Below are 17,733 nucleotides of genomic sequence, written 5' to 3' on the forward strand. Positions count from 1 at the left end.
TATCATTAATCCTTGAGAGTTTCCATAAATTGTTCTAAAATTGCATCATCTTACCATCAATTTCATATGCATAAACTTCACCAAAAATCATCCAGTATGGATGAAACACAATATCTCTAGCAAGAGTCCAAGATGGTGCTTCATTAGGATGGAGTATTGCCTTCCTGGGAACACCAAAACTAAGCAGTACGAGTGCCATAATCACTACAATGTAGAACATGTTGGCCACCTGTTTAAAAAAAGTTCAAGTTAAGAAAACTCAAAAAGTTTACCAAATAAAAGCTTTGGCAATTATGGTTTCAAAACACTTGTGTAATTACTCGATCTCCAAAATGTATCAATATTTAACTTTGTGTCTATCTAGATCTATATATATATATATATATAAAAACAAACAGATTTGGGGGTTAGCAAACTGAGGATAAGGATTTACCATACTTATTCCTTAAACTAAAAGGAATAAACCATACAACTAAGTTTTGCAGCAGTCTGACATGCTATTTTAATTCTTTTTATTTTTAAAGTACTGTATTAACCAGCACTGAAGTATACTCAGCTTCCATATGATTAAAGCAAGCTTTTATACAGTTATAGCAGCAAATTTCTAGTGCAAGCTTAAGGAATTTTGTGCATTTTGCAATTTTAAGCAGTTTTTGAGGAATTTATAATGGGGTTAGAGCAGGGGTAGGCAACCTGTGTCACGCGAGCTGATTTTCAGTGGCACTCTCATGCCTGGGTCCTGGCCTCTGGTCCGGGGGGGGGGGTCTACATTTTAATTTAATTTTAACTGAAGCTTCTTAAACATTTTAAAAACCTTCTTTACCTTATATACAACAATAGTTTAGTTATAGACTTAGAGAAAGAGACCTTCTAAAAACATTAAAATGTATTACTGGCACATGAAACCTTAAATTAGAGTGAATAAATGAAGACTTGGTACATCACTTCTGAAAGGTTGCAGACCCCTGTGTTAGAGGATTCAGCCAGCTAAAATTCAGCACAAGACCACAAACCTTCATCTTCGTTTTTTCCTCCCACCAAACTATTGTATGCTCTTACAGCTTGGAACGCAATTTACTGTACCCACCTTTCTTTAGGAACTTGATATACTCCTCCTCCCTCCTACACAATCTGTGAGGTTAAGCACAGTGTAGGTACAGTTTTCCCAAGCTCGGAAAATGAGTATGACACAGAAATAGAACCAGGGCATACATCTTACTCCCCTAGTTCTGATTTTATCATCCAGCAGTTCATATATCTCACAGTGAGATGTTTTTACCTCCATTATTCACTATAGCAGAGTTATTTAGATGACCTTCATAACTCCTAACACTCTGTGCAAGTTCCAGATTCTATAGAAGAGGGAATGTATTGAAAAATTCAGTTTATGCTGTCTGATCAGGAGGAAGGAAATCTGCTTTGAGACGTGATTATTTGGGGAATCTGCCTATGCACAGTTTATGACTTATATTTGAGATTATGAACATTGTATATTTATCTTTATCAAGCTGCAAGATGGAAGGACTGCTGCCTTTTCTTCAGTTCTGAGAGATGTTTGTAAAAGAAGAGCAATAATGGCACATATTCAACAAAATGGATTTTCTATATCAGAAGGGCAAATATCACAGACTATAACCAAATGTTTGGGAAGCCACTCTCATCCCCCATTGTTCCGAGGAGCCGTAAACAGATATTATATCTTAATTAACCCATTTGCACATTTTGATTTGTGGAAAATTACCTCAGTATAATGTAGCCTTTTTCTAAATAGATTCTTAAAAAATTATAAAATGGATGCAGTGAAAGAAAGAGGTATGTTTTCAATAAAACAAAACTTACCATTTTGCCAATCATCATGACATAAGGGCCAGCCTGTTGATTTACAGCTAGAATATCCAGTAATCTCACATACCAAAATATAATATTTAGACAGTATGTTATTCTTCCAGCAACAAAAACATAATTTTCTTTGTGAGTTTTGTCACCAAAGTTCCCTATTGCTCCAAATCTTAGTGCAAACCCAATGAAGAAAGTAACAATGGCAATTGTATCACTGATATTGAAGTAATCACTGAACCACACTTTAATCTTCTGATTAATTTTCCCAGCCTCTGACATAAAGATCTACATTAAGAAAAAGAAAAAAAGAAAACAGGTATCTGCAAATTTATCTCATATCAAGACCATTGAACCATTTGAACATTTTATCAGTAAACAAAATTTTTTATCAGCATGTTTGAGCATGCTTCCATGTTAAATTGATACACTCCACTATACAAATATTTAAGGACCAGATTTTTAGATTTACACATGTGATTACCACAACTGCATGTACAAACACAATTCCACATTAAAATGTATCAGTTTGATGACTAACTGGTCATTTGTGTGTACTTTTATTGAGAGTCTATGCACAATACCATGCACATTTTTTAAAATCTCAGCTCTGCTCTGAGGTTACCACTTGCAGAACAAATGTGTTTCAGGACCAATGCTGAAAGACCATTAATTTTCATATTTTTAATGGTACTTCAGTATGACTGCTTAAAATATACCACATCCAAATCCAAATCCATTAGCCTTTTTTGAGTGACAGGGGATTTGATTATTGTAGTAAATTATTTGTTATATAAAAAGGAGATATTCATAATGCCTTTAATAGGATAAAATAGCTTGAAATGCAGATAATAAGTGCACTACAATACTTTCAATCTGTATCACTTACATTATCTTTTGATAAAGATCATTTAAAGCATATCGCTCTACTTGACATTAGTGAAGTAATTTAGAACACAACTGAGATTGCAAACATACCTCACGAATCTTCTCAATAGCTGACGTAAAAATATAAGCTATAACAATCCATTCTTGAACTGATGGTATTTCTTCCATTTTTACAAGGACTACAAATGTGTAAAGCATCAGAAATCCTAAGTATGCCAACTAAAAAAAAAGCAAGTAAGCAAAAAAGTTAAGATGTGTAACTATATAAAGTTATTTTCAAGTGTGTGTAGATTATTTTTGATAATCTGATCGGATACAGTGTGCACCAAAACAGTAAGTAGGATAACTGTACTTGCTTACAGGAACAAGGGTAGTAAATGCCAATAAATGGGGAAAATATTGTATATTGGCTTTATACATCCCTCAAGAGCGAAAGAAAAAAGTAACAATAATGTAGAATAATTTAGGATGTCAAATACAAATTTGTGTAAATTATCTAAAATGAATTACACATAACTTCGTCTAAATATGTTAGACTAATGAACAATTATGTAAGGTCTGCTAAACTGGATGAGGCAAAATAATACATCAAAATAAAAGAAATCTGAGTGCTAAGTATCCATCCCGAGTTACCTTGCAGGAGAATGACATATCAGGACAAACAGGCCGTAGTGCAAGTATGATATATTTTGCACACTGTGCATGCACTAGCCAGATTCTAAGACTCCAGTGATTCTCATTTCTTAGGAAGATAGTTTTAGAAGGACAAGAGCAGTTCAACTCTGGTGTTATTTGTAACAACTGTATGCTGGCCAAAGAACCAGCCATAAAATATGGACTATTTTTTAAAAGAGTTCTTGAGCATGTCATTTTACACAGCTTTTCTTCAAAAACTCACCGTATTGAACCAGAACTTCACAATTGGCGCATGATAGAATGCATAAAACTTTCGTGTAATTGGAAGTCGCTTAGGTTTTGTTGGCATCTCCATGTCATGTTTTCCTTCAGTACTATCCAAGACCCTTACTTCTTTAAATACTTCCTAACATAAAAAGGATAAGTTATGAATTTAAGTATAGAAATACTTCTTTGTTCTTTGAGGTTTTGTTTGTTTGTTTTATGTTACCATGGGTATCTCTTCTGCTGTATTCCGGAAGTTGTTTTCACTGTCTTCCATTGTCATCTGGTGTGCATCTTGAGATTGTGGAATATGGGACATTTCTGCCTTGGTTTTATATTCCAGCATTAGTATGGTAGGGGGTAGTAAGATGCTCAGTATCACCTACAAGAATTGAAGATGAGCAATTTTAAAAGTGTATTTCCACTTAACATTAGCATATTAAAGTGTCATACATACTGGTACCCAGACTATCCCCTGTAAAAATATAATTTTATAATCCAAATTGTCCTTGTCAGGTAGTTAGTAGAAAAAAAATGGGGGTGGAGAGAGAAGATTTTTTGTTATTTATATATGTAACTTACAGGCCAGGAGTGAGCATATAAAGAATGTTTCATGAAATTCTTGGGAAAAAAAATAAATCAGTGGGTTCCAAAACTAAACATCACTGGACAGAATGTATTCCAAGATTAAATAACAGAGAGCAACAGCTTAACTGAATTCATAGGTCATTTCTTTTCCCCCTAATTTTGGCAAGAACATGGCTATGGTCTTAGAGACAGGGCATGTTTAACTATACATGCGTCAGTTTTTCTAGTCATGGTAGAAAAATAATGAAGTCTGAAACATGTATAAAAAGTACTAGATAAAATAACTGTTTATTGAAGTTAGTCCATTACAAGGCAAGAGAGGTCAACAGATAAGTTGGCATGTAAGATTTTAGTAGGTCACATAGATGATGATGCTTGCAGAGGTTTTGTATGAAAGTTGCACTTTTTGGGTGATTTTCCCTTTGTTACTCCAAATAATGGAATAAATTTTCAGTGTCATGTCCATAATAGATATGCACTCTTGCAATTGTTAATTAGAGCTGCAGGACTTATTTTAGTGCACTGTTCTGAAAACTTACACCAACTGATCCTGCAGATTTGTGTGCCAGTGTTCCACTGTATGCCCTCCATTTGTTCATCTTGGGCTTCCAAAATGAAAGCAAAAGCTTATTTCTACATCAAGTTTTACTTACTGCCTGTAGAAGGCAGAAGAATATGAAATTGTATTCTTACAGTGGATTTTCTGTTGTTAATTTTTTTCACCACTATATTTTTAGTAGTGGATTAGTATTCACAGTAATCTACATATGCCTCTGATTAAGGGCTACTTGCCTGTTTTCTGCCTTCTACATTTCTGTACCTTATTTAAAAAGATAATAGAGCATCAAAAGAAGAGTTTATAATAACATGTCCAGACTTGATTAAGTTAAAAAAGTTACAGTAGAACAGTTTCACTACATTTATTAAGGTAAATAAGGGTTACAGTGATACAAGTTTTATAGGAATAGTACTTTGTATACAACATGCTTTTCTTCCACTTCAGCATAAACACAATAAATAAGAATGCCAGCAGAATTAACACTAATGGTGAATTGTAAGGATGTTTACCTTGTACCATGAATTCTTCCTCATGTTTAGTCTTCCCATCCACATATCAGACAACAACATCTGTGTACACGTATGAGCTACGAATGGGCGGAGTCTTGAAGACACTGCTAGCTTAAGACAGGTTGAATTACTCCAGTTCTTCAGCTCATACGTTAATAACTTCATAGCCATGGTTTCATCTTGTCGGAAGGACTGTTCTAGTAGTTCAACTGCGAGTTGTCCAAACTCACTAGAAAAAGGGGAAAAAACACAAAAAATATGGGCTTACCAATTTTAGGTTCTGGAGAATTTCTTCTTTCATACACAATATCAGGGATTTTGAGGGGAGTTCCCTGCTTCCACTGCAACAACTGGGATATGTGATGGGGTATTCAATTCACACCATCCTGGAAGTGGTTAATGAGGTTAAGAGGCCAATTAACCAGTTAGACCATCTAATTCCCCTCAGATGTGGCCTAAATAATTCCCTGAATGATAGTACCCAGCTGAGAAGAAACAAGCAGGGGTACAATAAAGATAAGAAGTTGGCAGCAGAAAAGGGGGTGCAGCAAGATAGTCTGCAGTCACTCCTTGGGAGCAGGGAGGTGTAGTCAAGGCTACTGAGTTCAGTAGTCTGCAGTTACTCCCTGGGAAGAGGAAGTTTGAACTGGGACATCTAGAGAGGAGGAGGAGGAGGAGGAGGAGCAAGAAGCTGTAGTAAGGAGTCGAGGGAAAGACAGTAGGGTCTGAGGGAAAGCAGACCACAGTAGCCAGGTATAGGGTCCCGGGACTGGAACCCAGACTAGTGGAAGGGCCTAGGTTCCCCTATCAGCCACCAGGGGAAGTGGTACCATCAGGGCAATGCACAAGAAGATTGTCTTAGAACACCGGTATGGAAAGTCTTAGATATCCCAGAAGGGGAAGACTTTGTGGCTTGGCTTTCCAGCTAGGTCATTAAAACCTGAGTACCCTGAGTCACAGTGAGTGAGACAGATGGCAGGGCATACAGAAGGGGGCGTTAGACCTGAGTGGAGCTAATCTTGATTTGGGGCCACAAGGAGGAGCCCATAGTGGTGAATAGAGCACCCAGTGTCATGGTTATCCCTGGATCAAGTGATTATATCCCATATGATCCTCTTGCGCTCACATGAATTTGATGGGCTATACTGGGCATTGTTTGAATTTCAATCTGCTCTGTCAGCTGATAGGTGTGCTTACATTATCTAATGCACACGAATTCACACAGTATATATGGCTTTCCTTAAAATGTGTGAAGACTCCATATGTAATACAATGAGTTTAGGTTAAAACATCTGTCAAGGTGCTCAAAGTTCTTTTAATATAAACACCAGGTTTGCCAATAGCAATATAAGAAACGTGATGACATGCATCTTGTATTAGAATATAATTTAATCACTTTGAGAAGATCCCTTTTCTTCAAGCATGCTAAGTAATCAAGTAGCAGAAAGGGGAAAGATGTTTTCTATTCATGTCTACTTTGCTAATGTTAAAAGAAGGATTATAAAAAAAATTTAACAAAGATAAAAAGTAGATTACTTGGAGTACTGTTTCAGTTCTTCTGAGGTATCATCAACAAGGTCACTTTGTTTTGCCTCATGTGCCATTGAACGATACACCTTGCAGGCAACTAAGGCTTTAGCCATGGACTCTTCACCATGCTGCCAGAAGAAAAGGGCCATTTTCTGTCTTTTCATTAACACTGCCCAAAGTAAGAGTTCATTAAGAGGATAAGGAAAGCGTCTAGTTTCAGGATCATCAATGTCCACGACTTCATCTTTGGTTCTTTTCTTTTTTCCTTCTTCTGCACTTGTATCAATCTTAAAAACACAAAAGAAAGGTTAGAAAATTACATTTTATCAGAACAAATTTAGATTTAAAGTATTGTTGACAATGATAGAGCACCAATCACCATTTCTAGCTGCATAATATATTTGTAAGTCAGCTGGAATTTCCTTTTAAAACTCAAGTTAAATCTTGCTAATTCATGCTTACATCTGGGATACATTGCCCAAATGTTTTGCAAATTATTGGACAAAGAAGCAATGAACAAAAAGATTCCTAAGTAGGATAAAGAAACTCATTGATAACAGTTTTTTACTAACCTAGAGTCAAATCCTGCTCACTTTACTAATGCAGGTAGTTTCAATGGGTCATATTCATCTCTGTTGTAACTGAGTTCAGTGATGTTACACCAAGGATGAGTTTTTCGCCCTTAAATACCACTGCTTATAAATGATATTTAAAATAAAATAAATGCATTATTTATATACCCCTTGCAATGTGCTAAGCGTTTTACATAAAAGTATGAAGTCAGAGGATCTATTGACTATATTTTGCCACTAATTTCAGTGGGGCCAGGATTTCACCCCATGTTCTTACTTTGAAGAATTTACAATCAAAAAATGGTGAAATCTTATGACACAAACATACCTTTGGTTTGTAAGGCTGTGCAGTTTTGATGAAATGATTATGTCGCATTTTCTCTTTTTTATCTGCCCTGTTCCCAAAAGGCTCATGGCTTTTACGCAGTTGAGGAGTATTATTTGAAGGATTACGCCCAGACCGCTGGAAGTTTGGGGAAAAAAAAAAAAGATGCTAAATGTTTTTAAGTTTCTTAACACATTTGGATAAAAACACTATATGAGACAGCTATAAAAAGCCGAATGCATGACTATTTAACAGAAAAATTATGTAACTGAAATGGTTTATCATTGATTATAAATTTGATCTCCACATGGTAGCTAAAAGCCTTAAATAGTAAAATATTTTTCACATGAGTAATTCTTAATCACACAGCTAGTCCCATTGCCCTTAATGGATTCGGTCCTGTAACAAAGATTTACAAGACTGGGCTATAATTTTCACAAAGCAGTCAAGTGTTGTTTGTGTTTAGACATTTTAAAAACATGTTTTCCTAAATGTAAAGCATTTTAAGCAATTTCTCGTTATCAAACTCTACATACCCGACTGTTTCCACTGAGACTGTTGTATATGACTCTAAAGCGTTTTCGCGTATAGGTGCATCTGTAGGTTCCTCCCATCAAATATTCAATAACAAGCCCTACATCAATCAGGTTGATTTTATATCCTGGAGGAAGGTTTCCCTAGAAATAGAAAACTGCTCTTAGCTTTGCAGATATATTACAACATAGTTAAACTTATTTACAGCACTTTCACATGTATGTCAATTCTAGATAACGAGTGAGTTAAGCCTTCTATTCTAAAAGACTGTTTGAGGTTTAATATATTAAACTATTTCAAAGCAGAGTAGATTCTACTTTGTCAGGTACAGTAATTTTCCATCTGGAGGTTGTATGTGTTTTTTTGGTTTTGTAACTCAAGTGCTATTAACCTCTTTTCATTTAAACAGCCAAAATAAGTTAAAACTGAAAACCTAAGGTTTTGTGGAGGACAAAACAGAAAATACTCTTTTTAGAAAGATCGTTTTTAGAATCAAGCAGCTGCTTTCACACAACAATTCAAGCTGTCTGACTATGAGACATGACATGACATGGCCCCGACACTTTTCAACCTGTACACAACCAACCTTCTGTTTACCCAGTCCTGCAAGTTCACATACCAGATGGCATTTGCCTTAGGTGTCCAAGCTGTTGCCAGAACTTGAACACGCCTTAAACACTGACTTGATTAAGATGGCCAAACACTGTAGTGGTTGGCATTTACAACCATGGACATAAGAACAGTCATGCTGGGTCAGACCAATGGTCAATCTATCCCAGTATCCTGTCTTCAGACAGTGGCCAAAGCCAGGTGCTTCAGAGGGAATGAACAGAATAGTAATAATCAAGTGATCCATCCTATCGCCCATCCCAGCTTCTGGCAAACAGAGGCTAGGGATGCCATTGATTGACCTATCCTCCATGTGTGACCAAGACACTTTTCAGTATGTTTCATCTTTACAACACCAGAGCAGTCCCAGAACCGAATATCTTTCTCAACAGATGCCACTTGAAACACAAATCCCATCCGGTCTACCTCGGAGTAACCCTACATAGATCTCTCACATATCCTAACCATCTGAGCACAACTATGACTAAGGTGAGGTAGCATAACAACCTTCCAAACAGATTGGCTGGCACTTCACTGGGAGCAAATGCTCAAATGCTTCAATTATCTGTTTTAGCCTTCTGTTACTCTGTAGCAGAATACAATGCTCTGGTCTGGATTGATCCGTCTCACATCAAGTTGGCTGACACACAATTACACTCAACCATGTGCATTGTAACTGGGACGATTTGACCCACACCAGTACCATGGCTCCCTGTGTTAAGCAACGTCACTCCGCCACATATTCGTCATGAGGATATTATGGCCAGAATGGTTGAGAAGATGAGGGCAAACTTGATTTCTTTGACCATCCAAGAGTACACTTGTTGTTCAGGCACCAGTGTGGGCCCATTTACCCTGTCCAGATTTCTCTGTGAAACTAATGATCCAACCAGTGGACTGCAGCTGACATCAGACACTCATCTCCATGCTGCTCATGGACTCTTCTGTACTGATTTCAAAAGACCTGGGTCAATGTGCAGCCAGACTTCATACCTGGGGCCAACAAGAAGATCCCACATGCAGCTGTGGCCAAAGACAGACAATGTCACACATCACTGATGACTGCCCTCTGACCAGATTTGATGGTGGTCTGAGGGAGTGCACTCCACTGATGAGGCTGCTGCAAATGACGTTGGCAAGCTCCACATCTGACAAGAAGAATGGGAGCTCTTCCTAATAGAACATGCTCCTTGGATACTAGCTTTACTACTGGTCCAATACACAGTGACTCTGCATGCAGAACTCTTACTGAGGTCAATGGAGTTCTTCCCAAACATTTTACAAGACTGGGCCCTATTTAACTACTGGTGTAATTCAATCTCTGAGGGAAGAAAAATTGGACACTAAAAAGTACTACATACCAAGGGTAACAGACAAGGAACAGTCAGTCTTATTTTGCCCCAAACTCTCTGAAGATGGTGCTAACTTCAAATGGAAGCTGACTAACAGTTTGTAGTACTAGTATCTTCTCTTTTGGGACAGAATCTTACAGAACAAAAAACTAATCCTATTTCAGTTTCCTCTTTCATCAGGCTCAAAACTCTTTTAAACAAGGAGATGGCTGAAGAAGGTAGCTGACTAGGATGATCCTCATCCATTTTCCTTTGAATATAGCTCTAGAATACCATTTCAGCCACTACTGCTGCTGTAACAGCAGGCGAGTCTTAAGTCTTACTACAATGACCACATGGCATAAGGCCTGTGGATCTGGAGTTTTGCTTGGACTAAAATTTTATTATCCCACTGATTTTTACTTTAAGTGATTTTGAAAATTTTACCCTTGATCTTTAAATTATAGGTACACACCTACTAACTTATCACCACAGATCATCCTTCCAAAATTGTTGTGAAAATGCTTTTAGTATGGCCACAGTAATATCATCTACTTCTCAGAATCAATTCTCTAACTGTATGAGGTGCTCTTTCAAAATCTGGGTTTAAGAAACTCATATTAATTAATAAAATTAGGACTGGCTAACTGTTGTTGATATTAAAATAAACCTAAAAGTCTAAGACTTAAATTGCTAGCAAAACATCTTATTTCACAGTTGTTTGACACAAATTTAAAGCATACCTGTTTGACATCCCGAACAAGGTGAAAGAGTGTTGGGTTAGTTGGGCCTTGTTTCTTTACACACACACAAAGAAAAGAAAACACAGAATTTTGGACAGTTAAATTATAAGTGATCTTAAATACACAAGACTGACATGAGAACATGGAAGCAAAAGCAAAAACTTGATATTTGCATATTGACCTTAATGAAAGACGTTCTCTCTCTAAACTGTGAGCAACCATCAGATACAAATATTCCACCATCTAGCAATACTACGTGCTAAGCATTTCCCCTTTGTTTCTGGTTTTCCTTTCTGATCTTGTAACCCTGAGATCAGACGTGAGAGAGAGAGAGAGCGCGCGAGAGTGAGTGTGTGTGCGCGCGTATGTATCATCAGGTCAATGTACAGTAGCTCGTCTCACACAAACAGAATGGAACACCACATTAAATTTTATGTATCATTTTACTTTTTAGTTCTTTTAAACCACAGAAATCAATTCCATTCATGTTTGCAGAATTTAAAAATGAAAACAACTGAGTAAAGAATGTGTCATGTGGTAAGTTACTAAGTAAAAGTAGTTTTTACTTTGATAAAATAATCTTCATTTTCTAAACAGCCGTGTAGCATTGCTGTTAAAACATTTGCCATGCTCCATCCCAGAAGCGGCTGTATGTCAGCAGTGTATGAAATCATCTCTATACAATTCACTTAAAAGTGTGAAATGCTATATATTAAATATTTAAACACTTAAAAAATATTAATCGTTAACCATTTATTTTGCCATAGTATATTGCCTTTATATAGTATCTTTTACTTTGAGAGTGCTTTCTAAAGATAAATATTTTTCACATTTTACAGATGAGGAAACTGGGGACAGACAGACAGATTAATTGATCTGTCCAAAAAATAAAACAAAATTATTTACAGAATGGGGTGTAGAACCTGGCCTCCTAGTTCCTAATCTTTTGGTTTAATCACTAGACCACACCTCTCACTTACAGAAAAAGATTATTTTTGTGCTTTCTAAAACAAAATTCAAATTATTTATACCCTCTAATTTCCCTTGAAAGATCCAAAAGTAACTGTCATATAGTTACCATACTGTTTGTAAAAACACTCTGAAGATGTAAAGCACATTAACTGCAAAAAAGCATAAAACTTTGCTTATATGTTGCACCTACTGTTCTGTATGATCTCCTAGTGAAGTAGTTAAAAATACGGAATAAATCAGGGGTTCTCAAACTGGGGGTCGGGACCCCTCAGGGGGTCACGAGATTATTACATGGGGGGTTGTGAGCTGTCAACCTCCACCCCAAACCCCAAACTTAAAGTGTGTGTTTAATTTATTAGGGGCTTGCACTCAGAGGCTTGCTGTGTGAAAGGGGTCGCCAGTAAAAAAGTTTGAGACCCACTGGAATAAATGCCCATGAAAATAACGTTTCTAGGTAATCTTTAAAAATAAGTACGTATACAAACCAGGAGTTTTCTACCAGCTATTTTTACAATTTTTTCTAATTATGACAAGTTTACAGCTGTGACTTTATAAACTGAATACAGTATATAACATTATCTACAATTGTCATTAACTTACTGTGTTGTAAAGCTCTTCCAGCCTGGGAATTGTAAGGAACTTGTGCATGCTTACTCCATTTTCAATAAGAAGTTTCACAAATGCAACTCGATCCATCACAAGGGCATCTAACATAGCCTGTTCCAGGGATCCAACCTGAAGGGGGGGGGGAGGGGAGGGGAGGAGAAGGTGGTAAACCAATTACTTATTCAAAGACTATTACTGAGATAAATGTACCTCTACTTATCAAGCAGAACTAAATTAAAACACAGCCTCATTTATATACAGCAATAAAGTAAGGAAATAGTGAGAGGGTATTTAACAACTTTTAGCAAGTTGCTTCGAAAACAAACAAGGTCAGAACTGCCATTAGTTCCAACAATGTCCCTGTGCTTTCACTGAAAAGTACTGTAAAGTTATTTTATTAATGGAAAAAGGAAAACCAAAATCTGAACCTTAGTACCCAAGCCAATTTACAAGCCACAGACAATACAAGAAAAGAAAAATGCTGCTGTTTAATACCCAATGTATGTTTCTTCCAACTGACAGCAACAAGAATCTGTTCCACTGGCTTCTTTTTAAAGAGCTTTATAAGATCATGTAATATGAAAGCAGAAGAAGCCAATGAGTTGCGGTATCTTTAGATGTTACAGCTCCTGATAAATAAGAGAGTTAAGTTTTAATCTTTTGTACTGAATTTTTTTCCCTGGTACTTGGAACATTTAGCACATATCTAAAATTATTGGATTTATTTTTTTAAGTAAAAAAAACGAAGTAGCTAACATAGCAGCTAAATGTCCAGAAATTGCTCTCCTAAAAATGTCAGTATTCTACTATTTCTACACAATCAAAAAGTTCATTCTTCGCAATAATTTAGCTTCTGTCCTGTAAAATACCACTAAATTTAATCTAGAATATTTACATACCAGCCACTGTTGTCCATAAACAAAAACATGATTTTTGGCAATATCAACTCGGTCCCACGCCAGTGTAAGGACAAGCTGGTCAAATGCAGAAGCATTTGTACCTAAATCAAACAAACAAAGAATGTTCATTTATACTTTAAGTTGCTCATAAAATGAATCCTTATTTCAGAAGTTTTCAAAATTTAAGGTGGGATATTACACATTAAGACACCCTAAACTGTTTGAAACAAATATTTTTACCCCAAAGAAAACACACAAATATATAATATATTTTTAATTATTTAACACCATATATCCATGTCATAAGTAAGTAGCTGTAACAAAACTATTACTCACTTTAGAAAAAAATTAAACAAAAAATACATTAATATCACTGTACTATATAAACTGTTACATTTTCCCTCATATCACTAACGTGCCATTTTGGGGTTATTAAATGCCCTTAAATTTAAAACCTCACCTTTTAGCAGTGCTGTAAGTATTGCAACATCAATATCTTGATGTTCATCTGACCCAATATGGAATACGGTAATCTGTTTTATTTAAAAAAAAAAAAACCAGCATAATACTGAAATAAGTATTCAATTTCACTTTTAAAAACAGTATCTCCTCTATATTTTGTAGCTCAAGGGATAAGCCTTTCACCATAAAGAATATAAAAATCTAAAATCAGTTTGAGAACTTTGTTAGCTCATGTGTTTAAATACTGACACAAGATTGGGATTAGAGTCTGGGATGCTACTACTTGCCCTGATTCAGAAAAATACTTAAATATGTAATTAAACCCATCCTATTCAGTAAAAAAGTTAAGCAGTTTTCAAAACATCACTCCATAAGCAAAATGCCTAAATCCCATTGACTTCAATGGGACTTTATGTTTGTGCTTAAAATTAAGAATGTGCTGAATTATCCTTCTGATTAGGGAATACTTTCCTGAATCATGGTCACTAAGACTAAACATTTTACCGTAACACTGACCAAATAACATAATCAGCTGTAATCACAGTAAGCAGAATCACTTGACCAAAGGTAAGAAAAATGAACAAGAAAATTGGAGTTTGATTTTTATTTGGGACCATTCTATCTTCCCTAGTTGTTCAGAGTCCATCCCATAAAGATAAACCCTGATTGATACAAACAATCTGAGAAGAATCTAAAATTAGATCTTACAAGTGCACATGCTTGAAAATAAAAGGCTTCCTTTGCTGAAATCTACTTACAAGTTCTTTTTTTTTCATGCATTCCAACAACGTCTGAAACAGATGAACTGCTTCACTCTGACCGAAGTTAAATGTTTTTTTGATGGTTGAAATGATTTCAGGTTCTGCTCCATCAGGAATATTTCTAAGATTACAAAAACAACCAAAAGCCCATATTGTTATACATAAACTGTAAGCAAGTCAATAAATATATTTCAAATGGTCTAAAACATTCCTATCCAAAAGCTCTGGGTACAGGTAGGAGCTTTACCAATACAATTATAACAATTGTCCAAAACTAAAGTAAGTCCCCCTTCTTCCTAAGGGCCATACAAACTAAGACTTTCCCCACAATCTCCGAAACCAGCTGAGCACCTCCACCACCCAATAACCTCCAGTAAAATCCTAAGAGAACAGCTAGGCTGCGTAGCATGGCCGGATGATAAAATCTGGGCTTTGGCAGATCAACAGGACCAAAGTGAACTCAAAAATCGAACTCCCTCTCTCTGAGTATGTCCTGCCTCCTATCTTCTTCACAATTAAAACTAGCAGGCTCTTAGCTTTAGCACCTCAGCTCATCTCTACTGCCTCAGAATCACAATAGGAAAGGCGGTCTCTGACAAAAGCATTAAATATGCAGGGTCCCATTTATGTATACCTGAAAACTAACTGGAAGCCAGTGAGGCTCATGGTACACAAATGCATTGTGTTTCCTGTATGGAACATCACTTCACAAGTAGGCAGCCACATCCCACACCATCAGAATACTTTTAAGGTGGTATTTGTTTTCAAAACAAACAGTTTATACAGAATCATTTCCTCTCTCTCTTCAGTCAAGCTCTTACTATACATACAGCTCGTTAAATGAAACGGTCTGACAGCTAAAATACTTTCAAGTGGTATTTTCAGGTAGCTTGGTAACATAGTGGGACTACATTAGTCTTGTGTCTGAGAATTCTGGGTCAGTTCTGATTTCAGTCACAAGCAAAAATGAGTTTGGGCACTTCATCCTACTGTCCCCTTGGAAGCATTACAAAAGAACCACACAATTTACAAAATCGGAACAGCATGGCAGCTCAGAATTGAGGTTTACTGGTACAGCTGTGTGGGAAGTTTGGACAGAATGCATGATTGAAGTTATTGCTTGTAACCTCTGACTTTCATGAACACGAGGCTCCTACACAAGTTTTTTAATGGAAAGTGCTCTCAAACAAGTCTAGCACTATTAGTCAAAGTGTTAATCAGATGTAGGCTTACCCTCCCTCTTCTGTTTGCTTATGAACATATGCCAGTATGTCTGCTGCTCTCCCAGTTCCCTCACATACTACTACTGGCACAGGAGGACTTTCTTGAAGGTATTCCAAAACTGTGAGGATAACATTGGGACCACCTTCAAATATCAGTGCTACCACAGGGACACCCTGGCCAATTCCTACAAAAAGGTAAAAAACAAATAAGTATTGAAGCCAAAATTAATCTTCCTTTTAAAAAAATATTTCATGTTCTTTGATCTAAGCGTTACCAATATGCTGTGATGCAAGCTTTTCCAAGTTTACTTCAGGTCAACAAGTAACATGAAAAAGTTACTACATCTCACATAAAATTGCTTTGCTACAGCAGTTGAGATCATTATGATATTTGTATGTGAATATACAGCCAACAAATTACACAGTGTATGAACACATCATATTAATGCCCACAGTCTTGCCTCACAGTATTTTACACCACTTGTTAAAACAATAAGATAAGATGAAGCATAATCCTTTTCTGCATCACAAAAGCACATTGCATATTTTGTAACAAGCTAATTTTTAAAAGATTAGTAACATGAATACAGGCACTATGTTTTTAATAAAGTACGGGCTGTTTTGTCATTATATTATATATAAGGAATATGGCATGATGTAAAAACTGTCTAGAATTCTTCAGAGAGGGAAAGATGTCAAAAACCAGAACAACATTTTCAGGGCCTTCAAGTACGTTCTTATCAGTAATGGTTTCATCATCAATGGTGCAGATCAGTCTTCATGTGACTAAGGATTATGAGTAGGGCTGCAAGTCTGTCACGGAAGTCACCGATGACATGACTTTCCGAGACCTCCATAACTTCTGCCCCTAAGATTTAGTCAGGAGTATTTATAGTACAAGTCATGGATAGGTCAGGGGCCATGAATTTTTGTTTATTGCCCATGACCTGTCCATGACTTTTACTAAAAATACCCATAACTAAATCTTAGCCTTAATTATGAGGTACTAACTACAAAATATTCTTAAAGGACAGATACCGTTATGTTAATCTAATACAGGAGAGTGCAGATCAGTGCAAAATGCCTGGGCTTCCTTCCCCCAAATGGCAGTGACCCTTAATTCAAATTTTCCAGTCATCGCCTACCATGAAACTACAAGTGATCAACTTCAAAGGAGATGGATAATCAGATGAGTGAGGGCTACCAGTACTTGTGGGGCAAGACATACGACCTAGTCACTCCAAAGCCTGAAGTGATACATCCTGGCTTGATCTAGTGATGCTACACTGCCAATTCTAGAACTGGCGGGTGGCTAGTGCCAGCCCCAGAGGGCCATGAAAGAAGCCTCCTAGCTGCAGCAGGGTCAATAAGAATCCATAAGCAGTGCCCAGGGTTCAAGGCAGCAGCTGAAGCGATGTCCGGAAAGGCCAAGACATGGATTTTGCATGGGCAACTGGGTTCCTGGAAAGTGGCTTAAATTCAGGGCTTGATTTTACACACACACACACACACACACACACACACACAGGTTTAACTCATATCAGTTTAAAAAACAGTTTTGTTAAACTGGTGCCTTTTCCTGTGTGGGGGCATAGTTTAAAACTGGTTATATCGGTTTTGCTTGCACCTTTAAGTTTCCTTCGAGAGGATCTTGTGTCCACTTTGGTTCAGTTAGATCAATTTATCAGACACAGTAATGGCTGTGAAGTAGGATACATTTTTAGGAAAAAGTTAAAGAGGGGAGCTTAGCCTCAGGTGTTTCATTATACATGGAACTGGCAGCAGCACCACCTATTGGGGGCTTATAATGGGAATTGTTGGGCAACCTTTTTTGCAGTTGCTTATACCTTTGCCTAACTTCAACTGTTCACCTGACAGAGAACATT

At 36.7% G+C, this 17,733-nt stretch overlaps 1 protein-coding gene across 4 annotated transcripts in view; it reads right to left on the reverse strand.

The window, feature by feature from the left end:
* TRPM7 (transient receptor potential cation channel subfamily M member 7) overlaps window positions 1-17,733 on the reverse strand; it is a 109,735-nt gene that overhangs the window by 42,246 nt on the left and 49,756 nt on the right. For all 4 annotated transcript variants that reach the window (XR_005585331.1, XR_005585330.1, XR_005585332.1 and 1 more), the window contains 15 exons: window positions 15,858-16,032; window positions 14,622-14,745; window positions 13,862-13,934; window positions 13,402-13,502; window positions 12,497-12,631; window positions 10,925-10,978; window positions 8,244-8,384; window positions 7,711-7,845; window positions 6,817-7,097; window positions 5,281-5,509; window positions 3,851-4,006; window positions 3,623-3,766; window positions 2,815-2,943; window positions 1,840-2,124; window positions 55-229 (listed from right to left, as the gene is read on the reverse strand). Coding sequence is in view for 1 of the 4 variants with exons in the window: in XM_039490761.1 (XP_039346695.1) it covers window positions 55-229; window positions 1,840-2,124; window positions 2,815-2,943; window positions 3,623-3,766; window positions 3,851-4,006; window positions 5,281-5,509; window positions 6,817-7,097; window positions 7,711-7,845; window positions 8,244-8,384; window positions 10,925-10,978; window positions 12,497-12,631; window positions 13,402-13,502; window positions 13,862-13,934; window positions 14,622-14,745; window positions 15,858-16,032 (2,337 nt within the window). In the remaining 3 variants the exon portion in view is untranslated. The remainder of the gene's footprint in view (window positions 1-54; window positions 230-1,839; window positions 2,125-2,814; window positions 2,944-3,622; window positions 3,767-3,850; window positions 4,007-5,280; window positions 5,510-6,816; window positions 7,098-7,710; window positions 7,846-8,243; window positions 8,385-10,924; window positions 10,979-12,496; window positions 12,632-13,401; window positions 13,503-13,861; window positions 13,935-14,621; window positions 14,746-15,857; window positions 16,033-17,733) is intronic.

The sequence above is a fragment of the Mauremys reevesii genome, linkage group 10, assembly GCF_016161935.1.
Source record: "Mauremys reevesii isolate NIE-2019 linkage group 10, ASM1616193v1, whole genome shotgun sequence".
NCBI lineage: Eukaryota > Metazoa > Chordata > Testudines > Geoemydidae > Mauremys > Mauremys reevesii.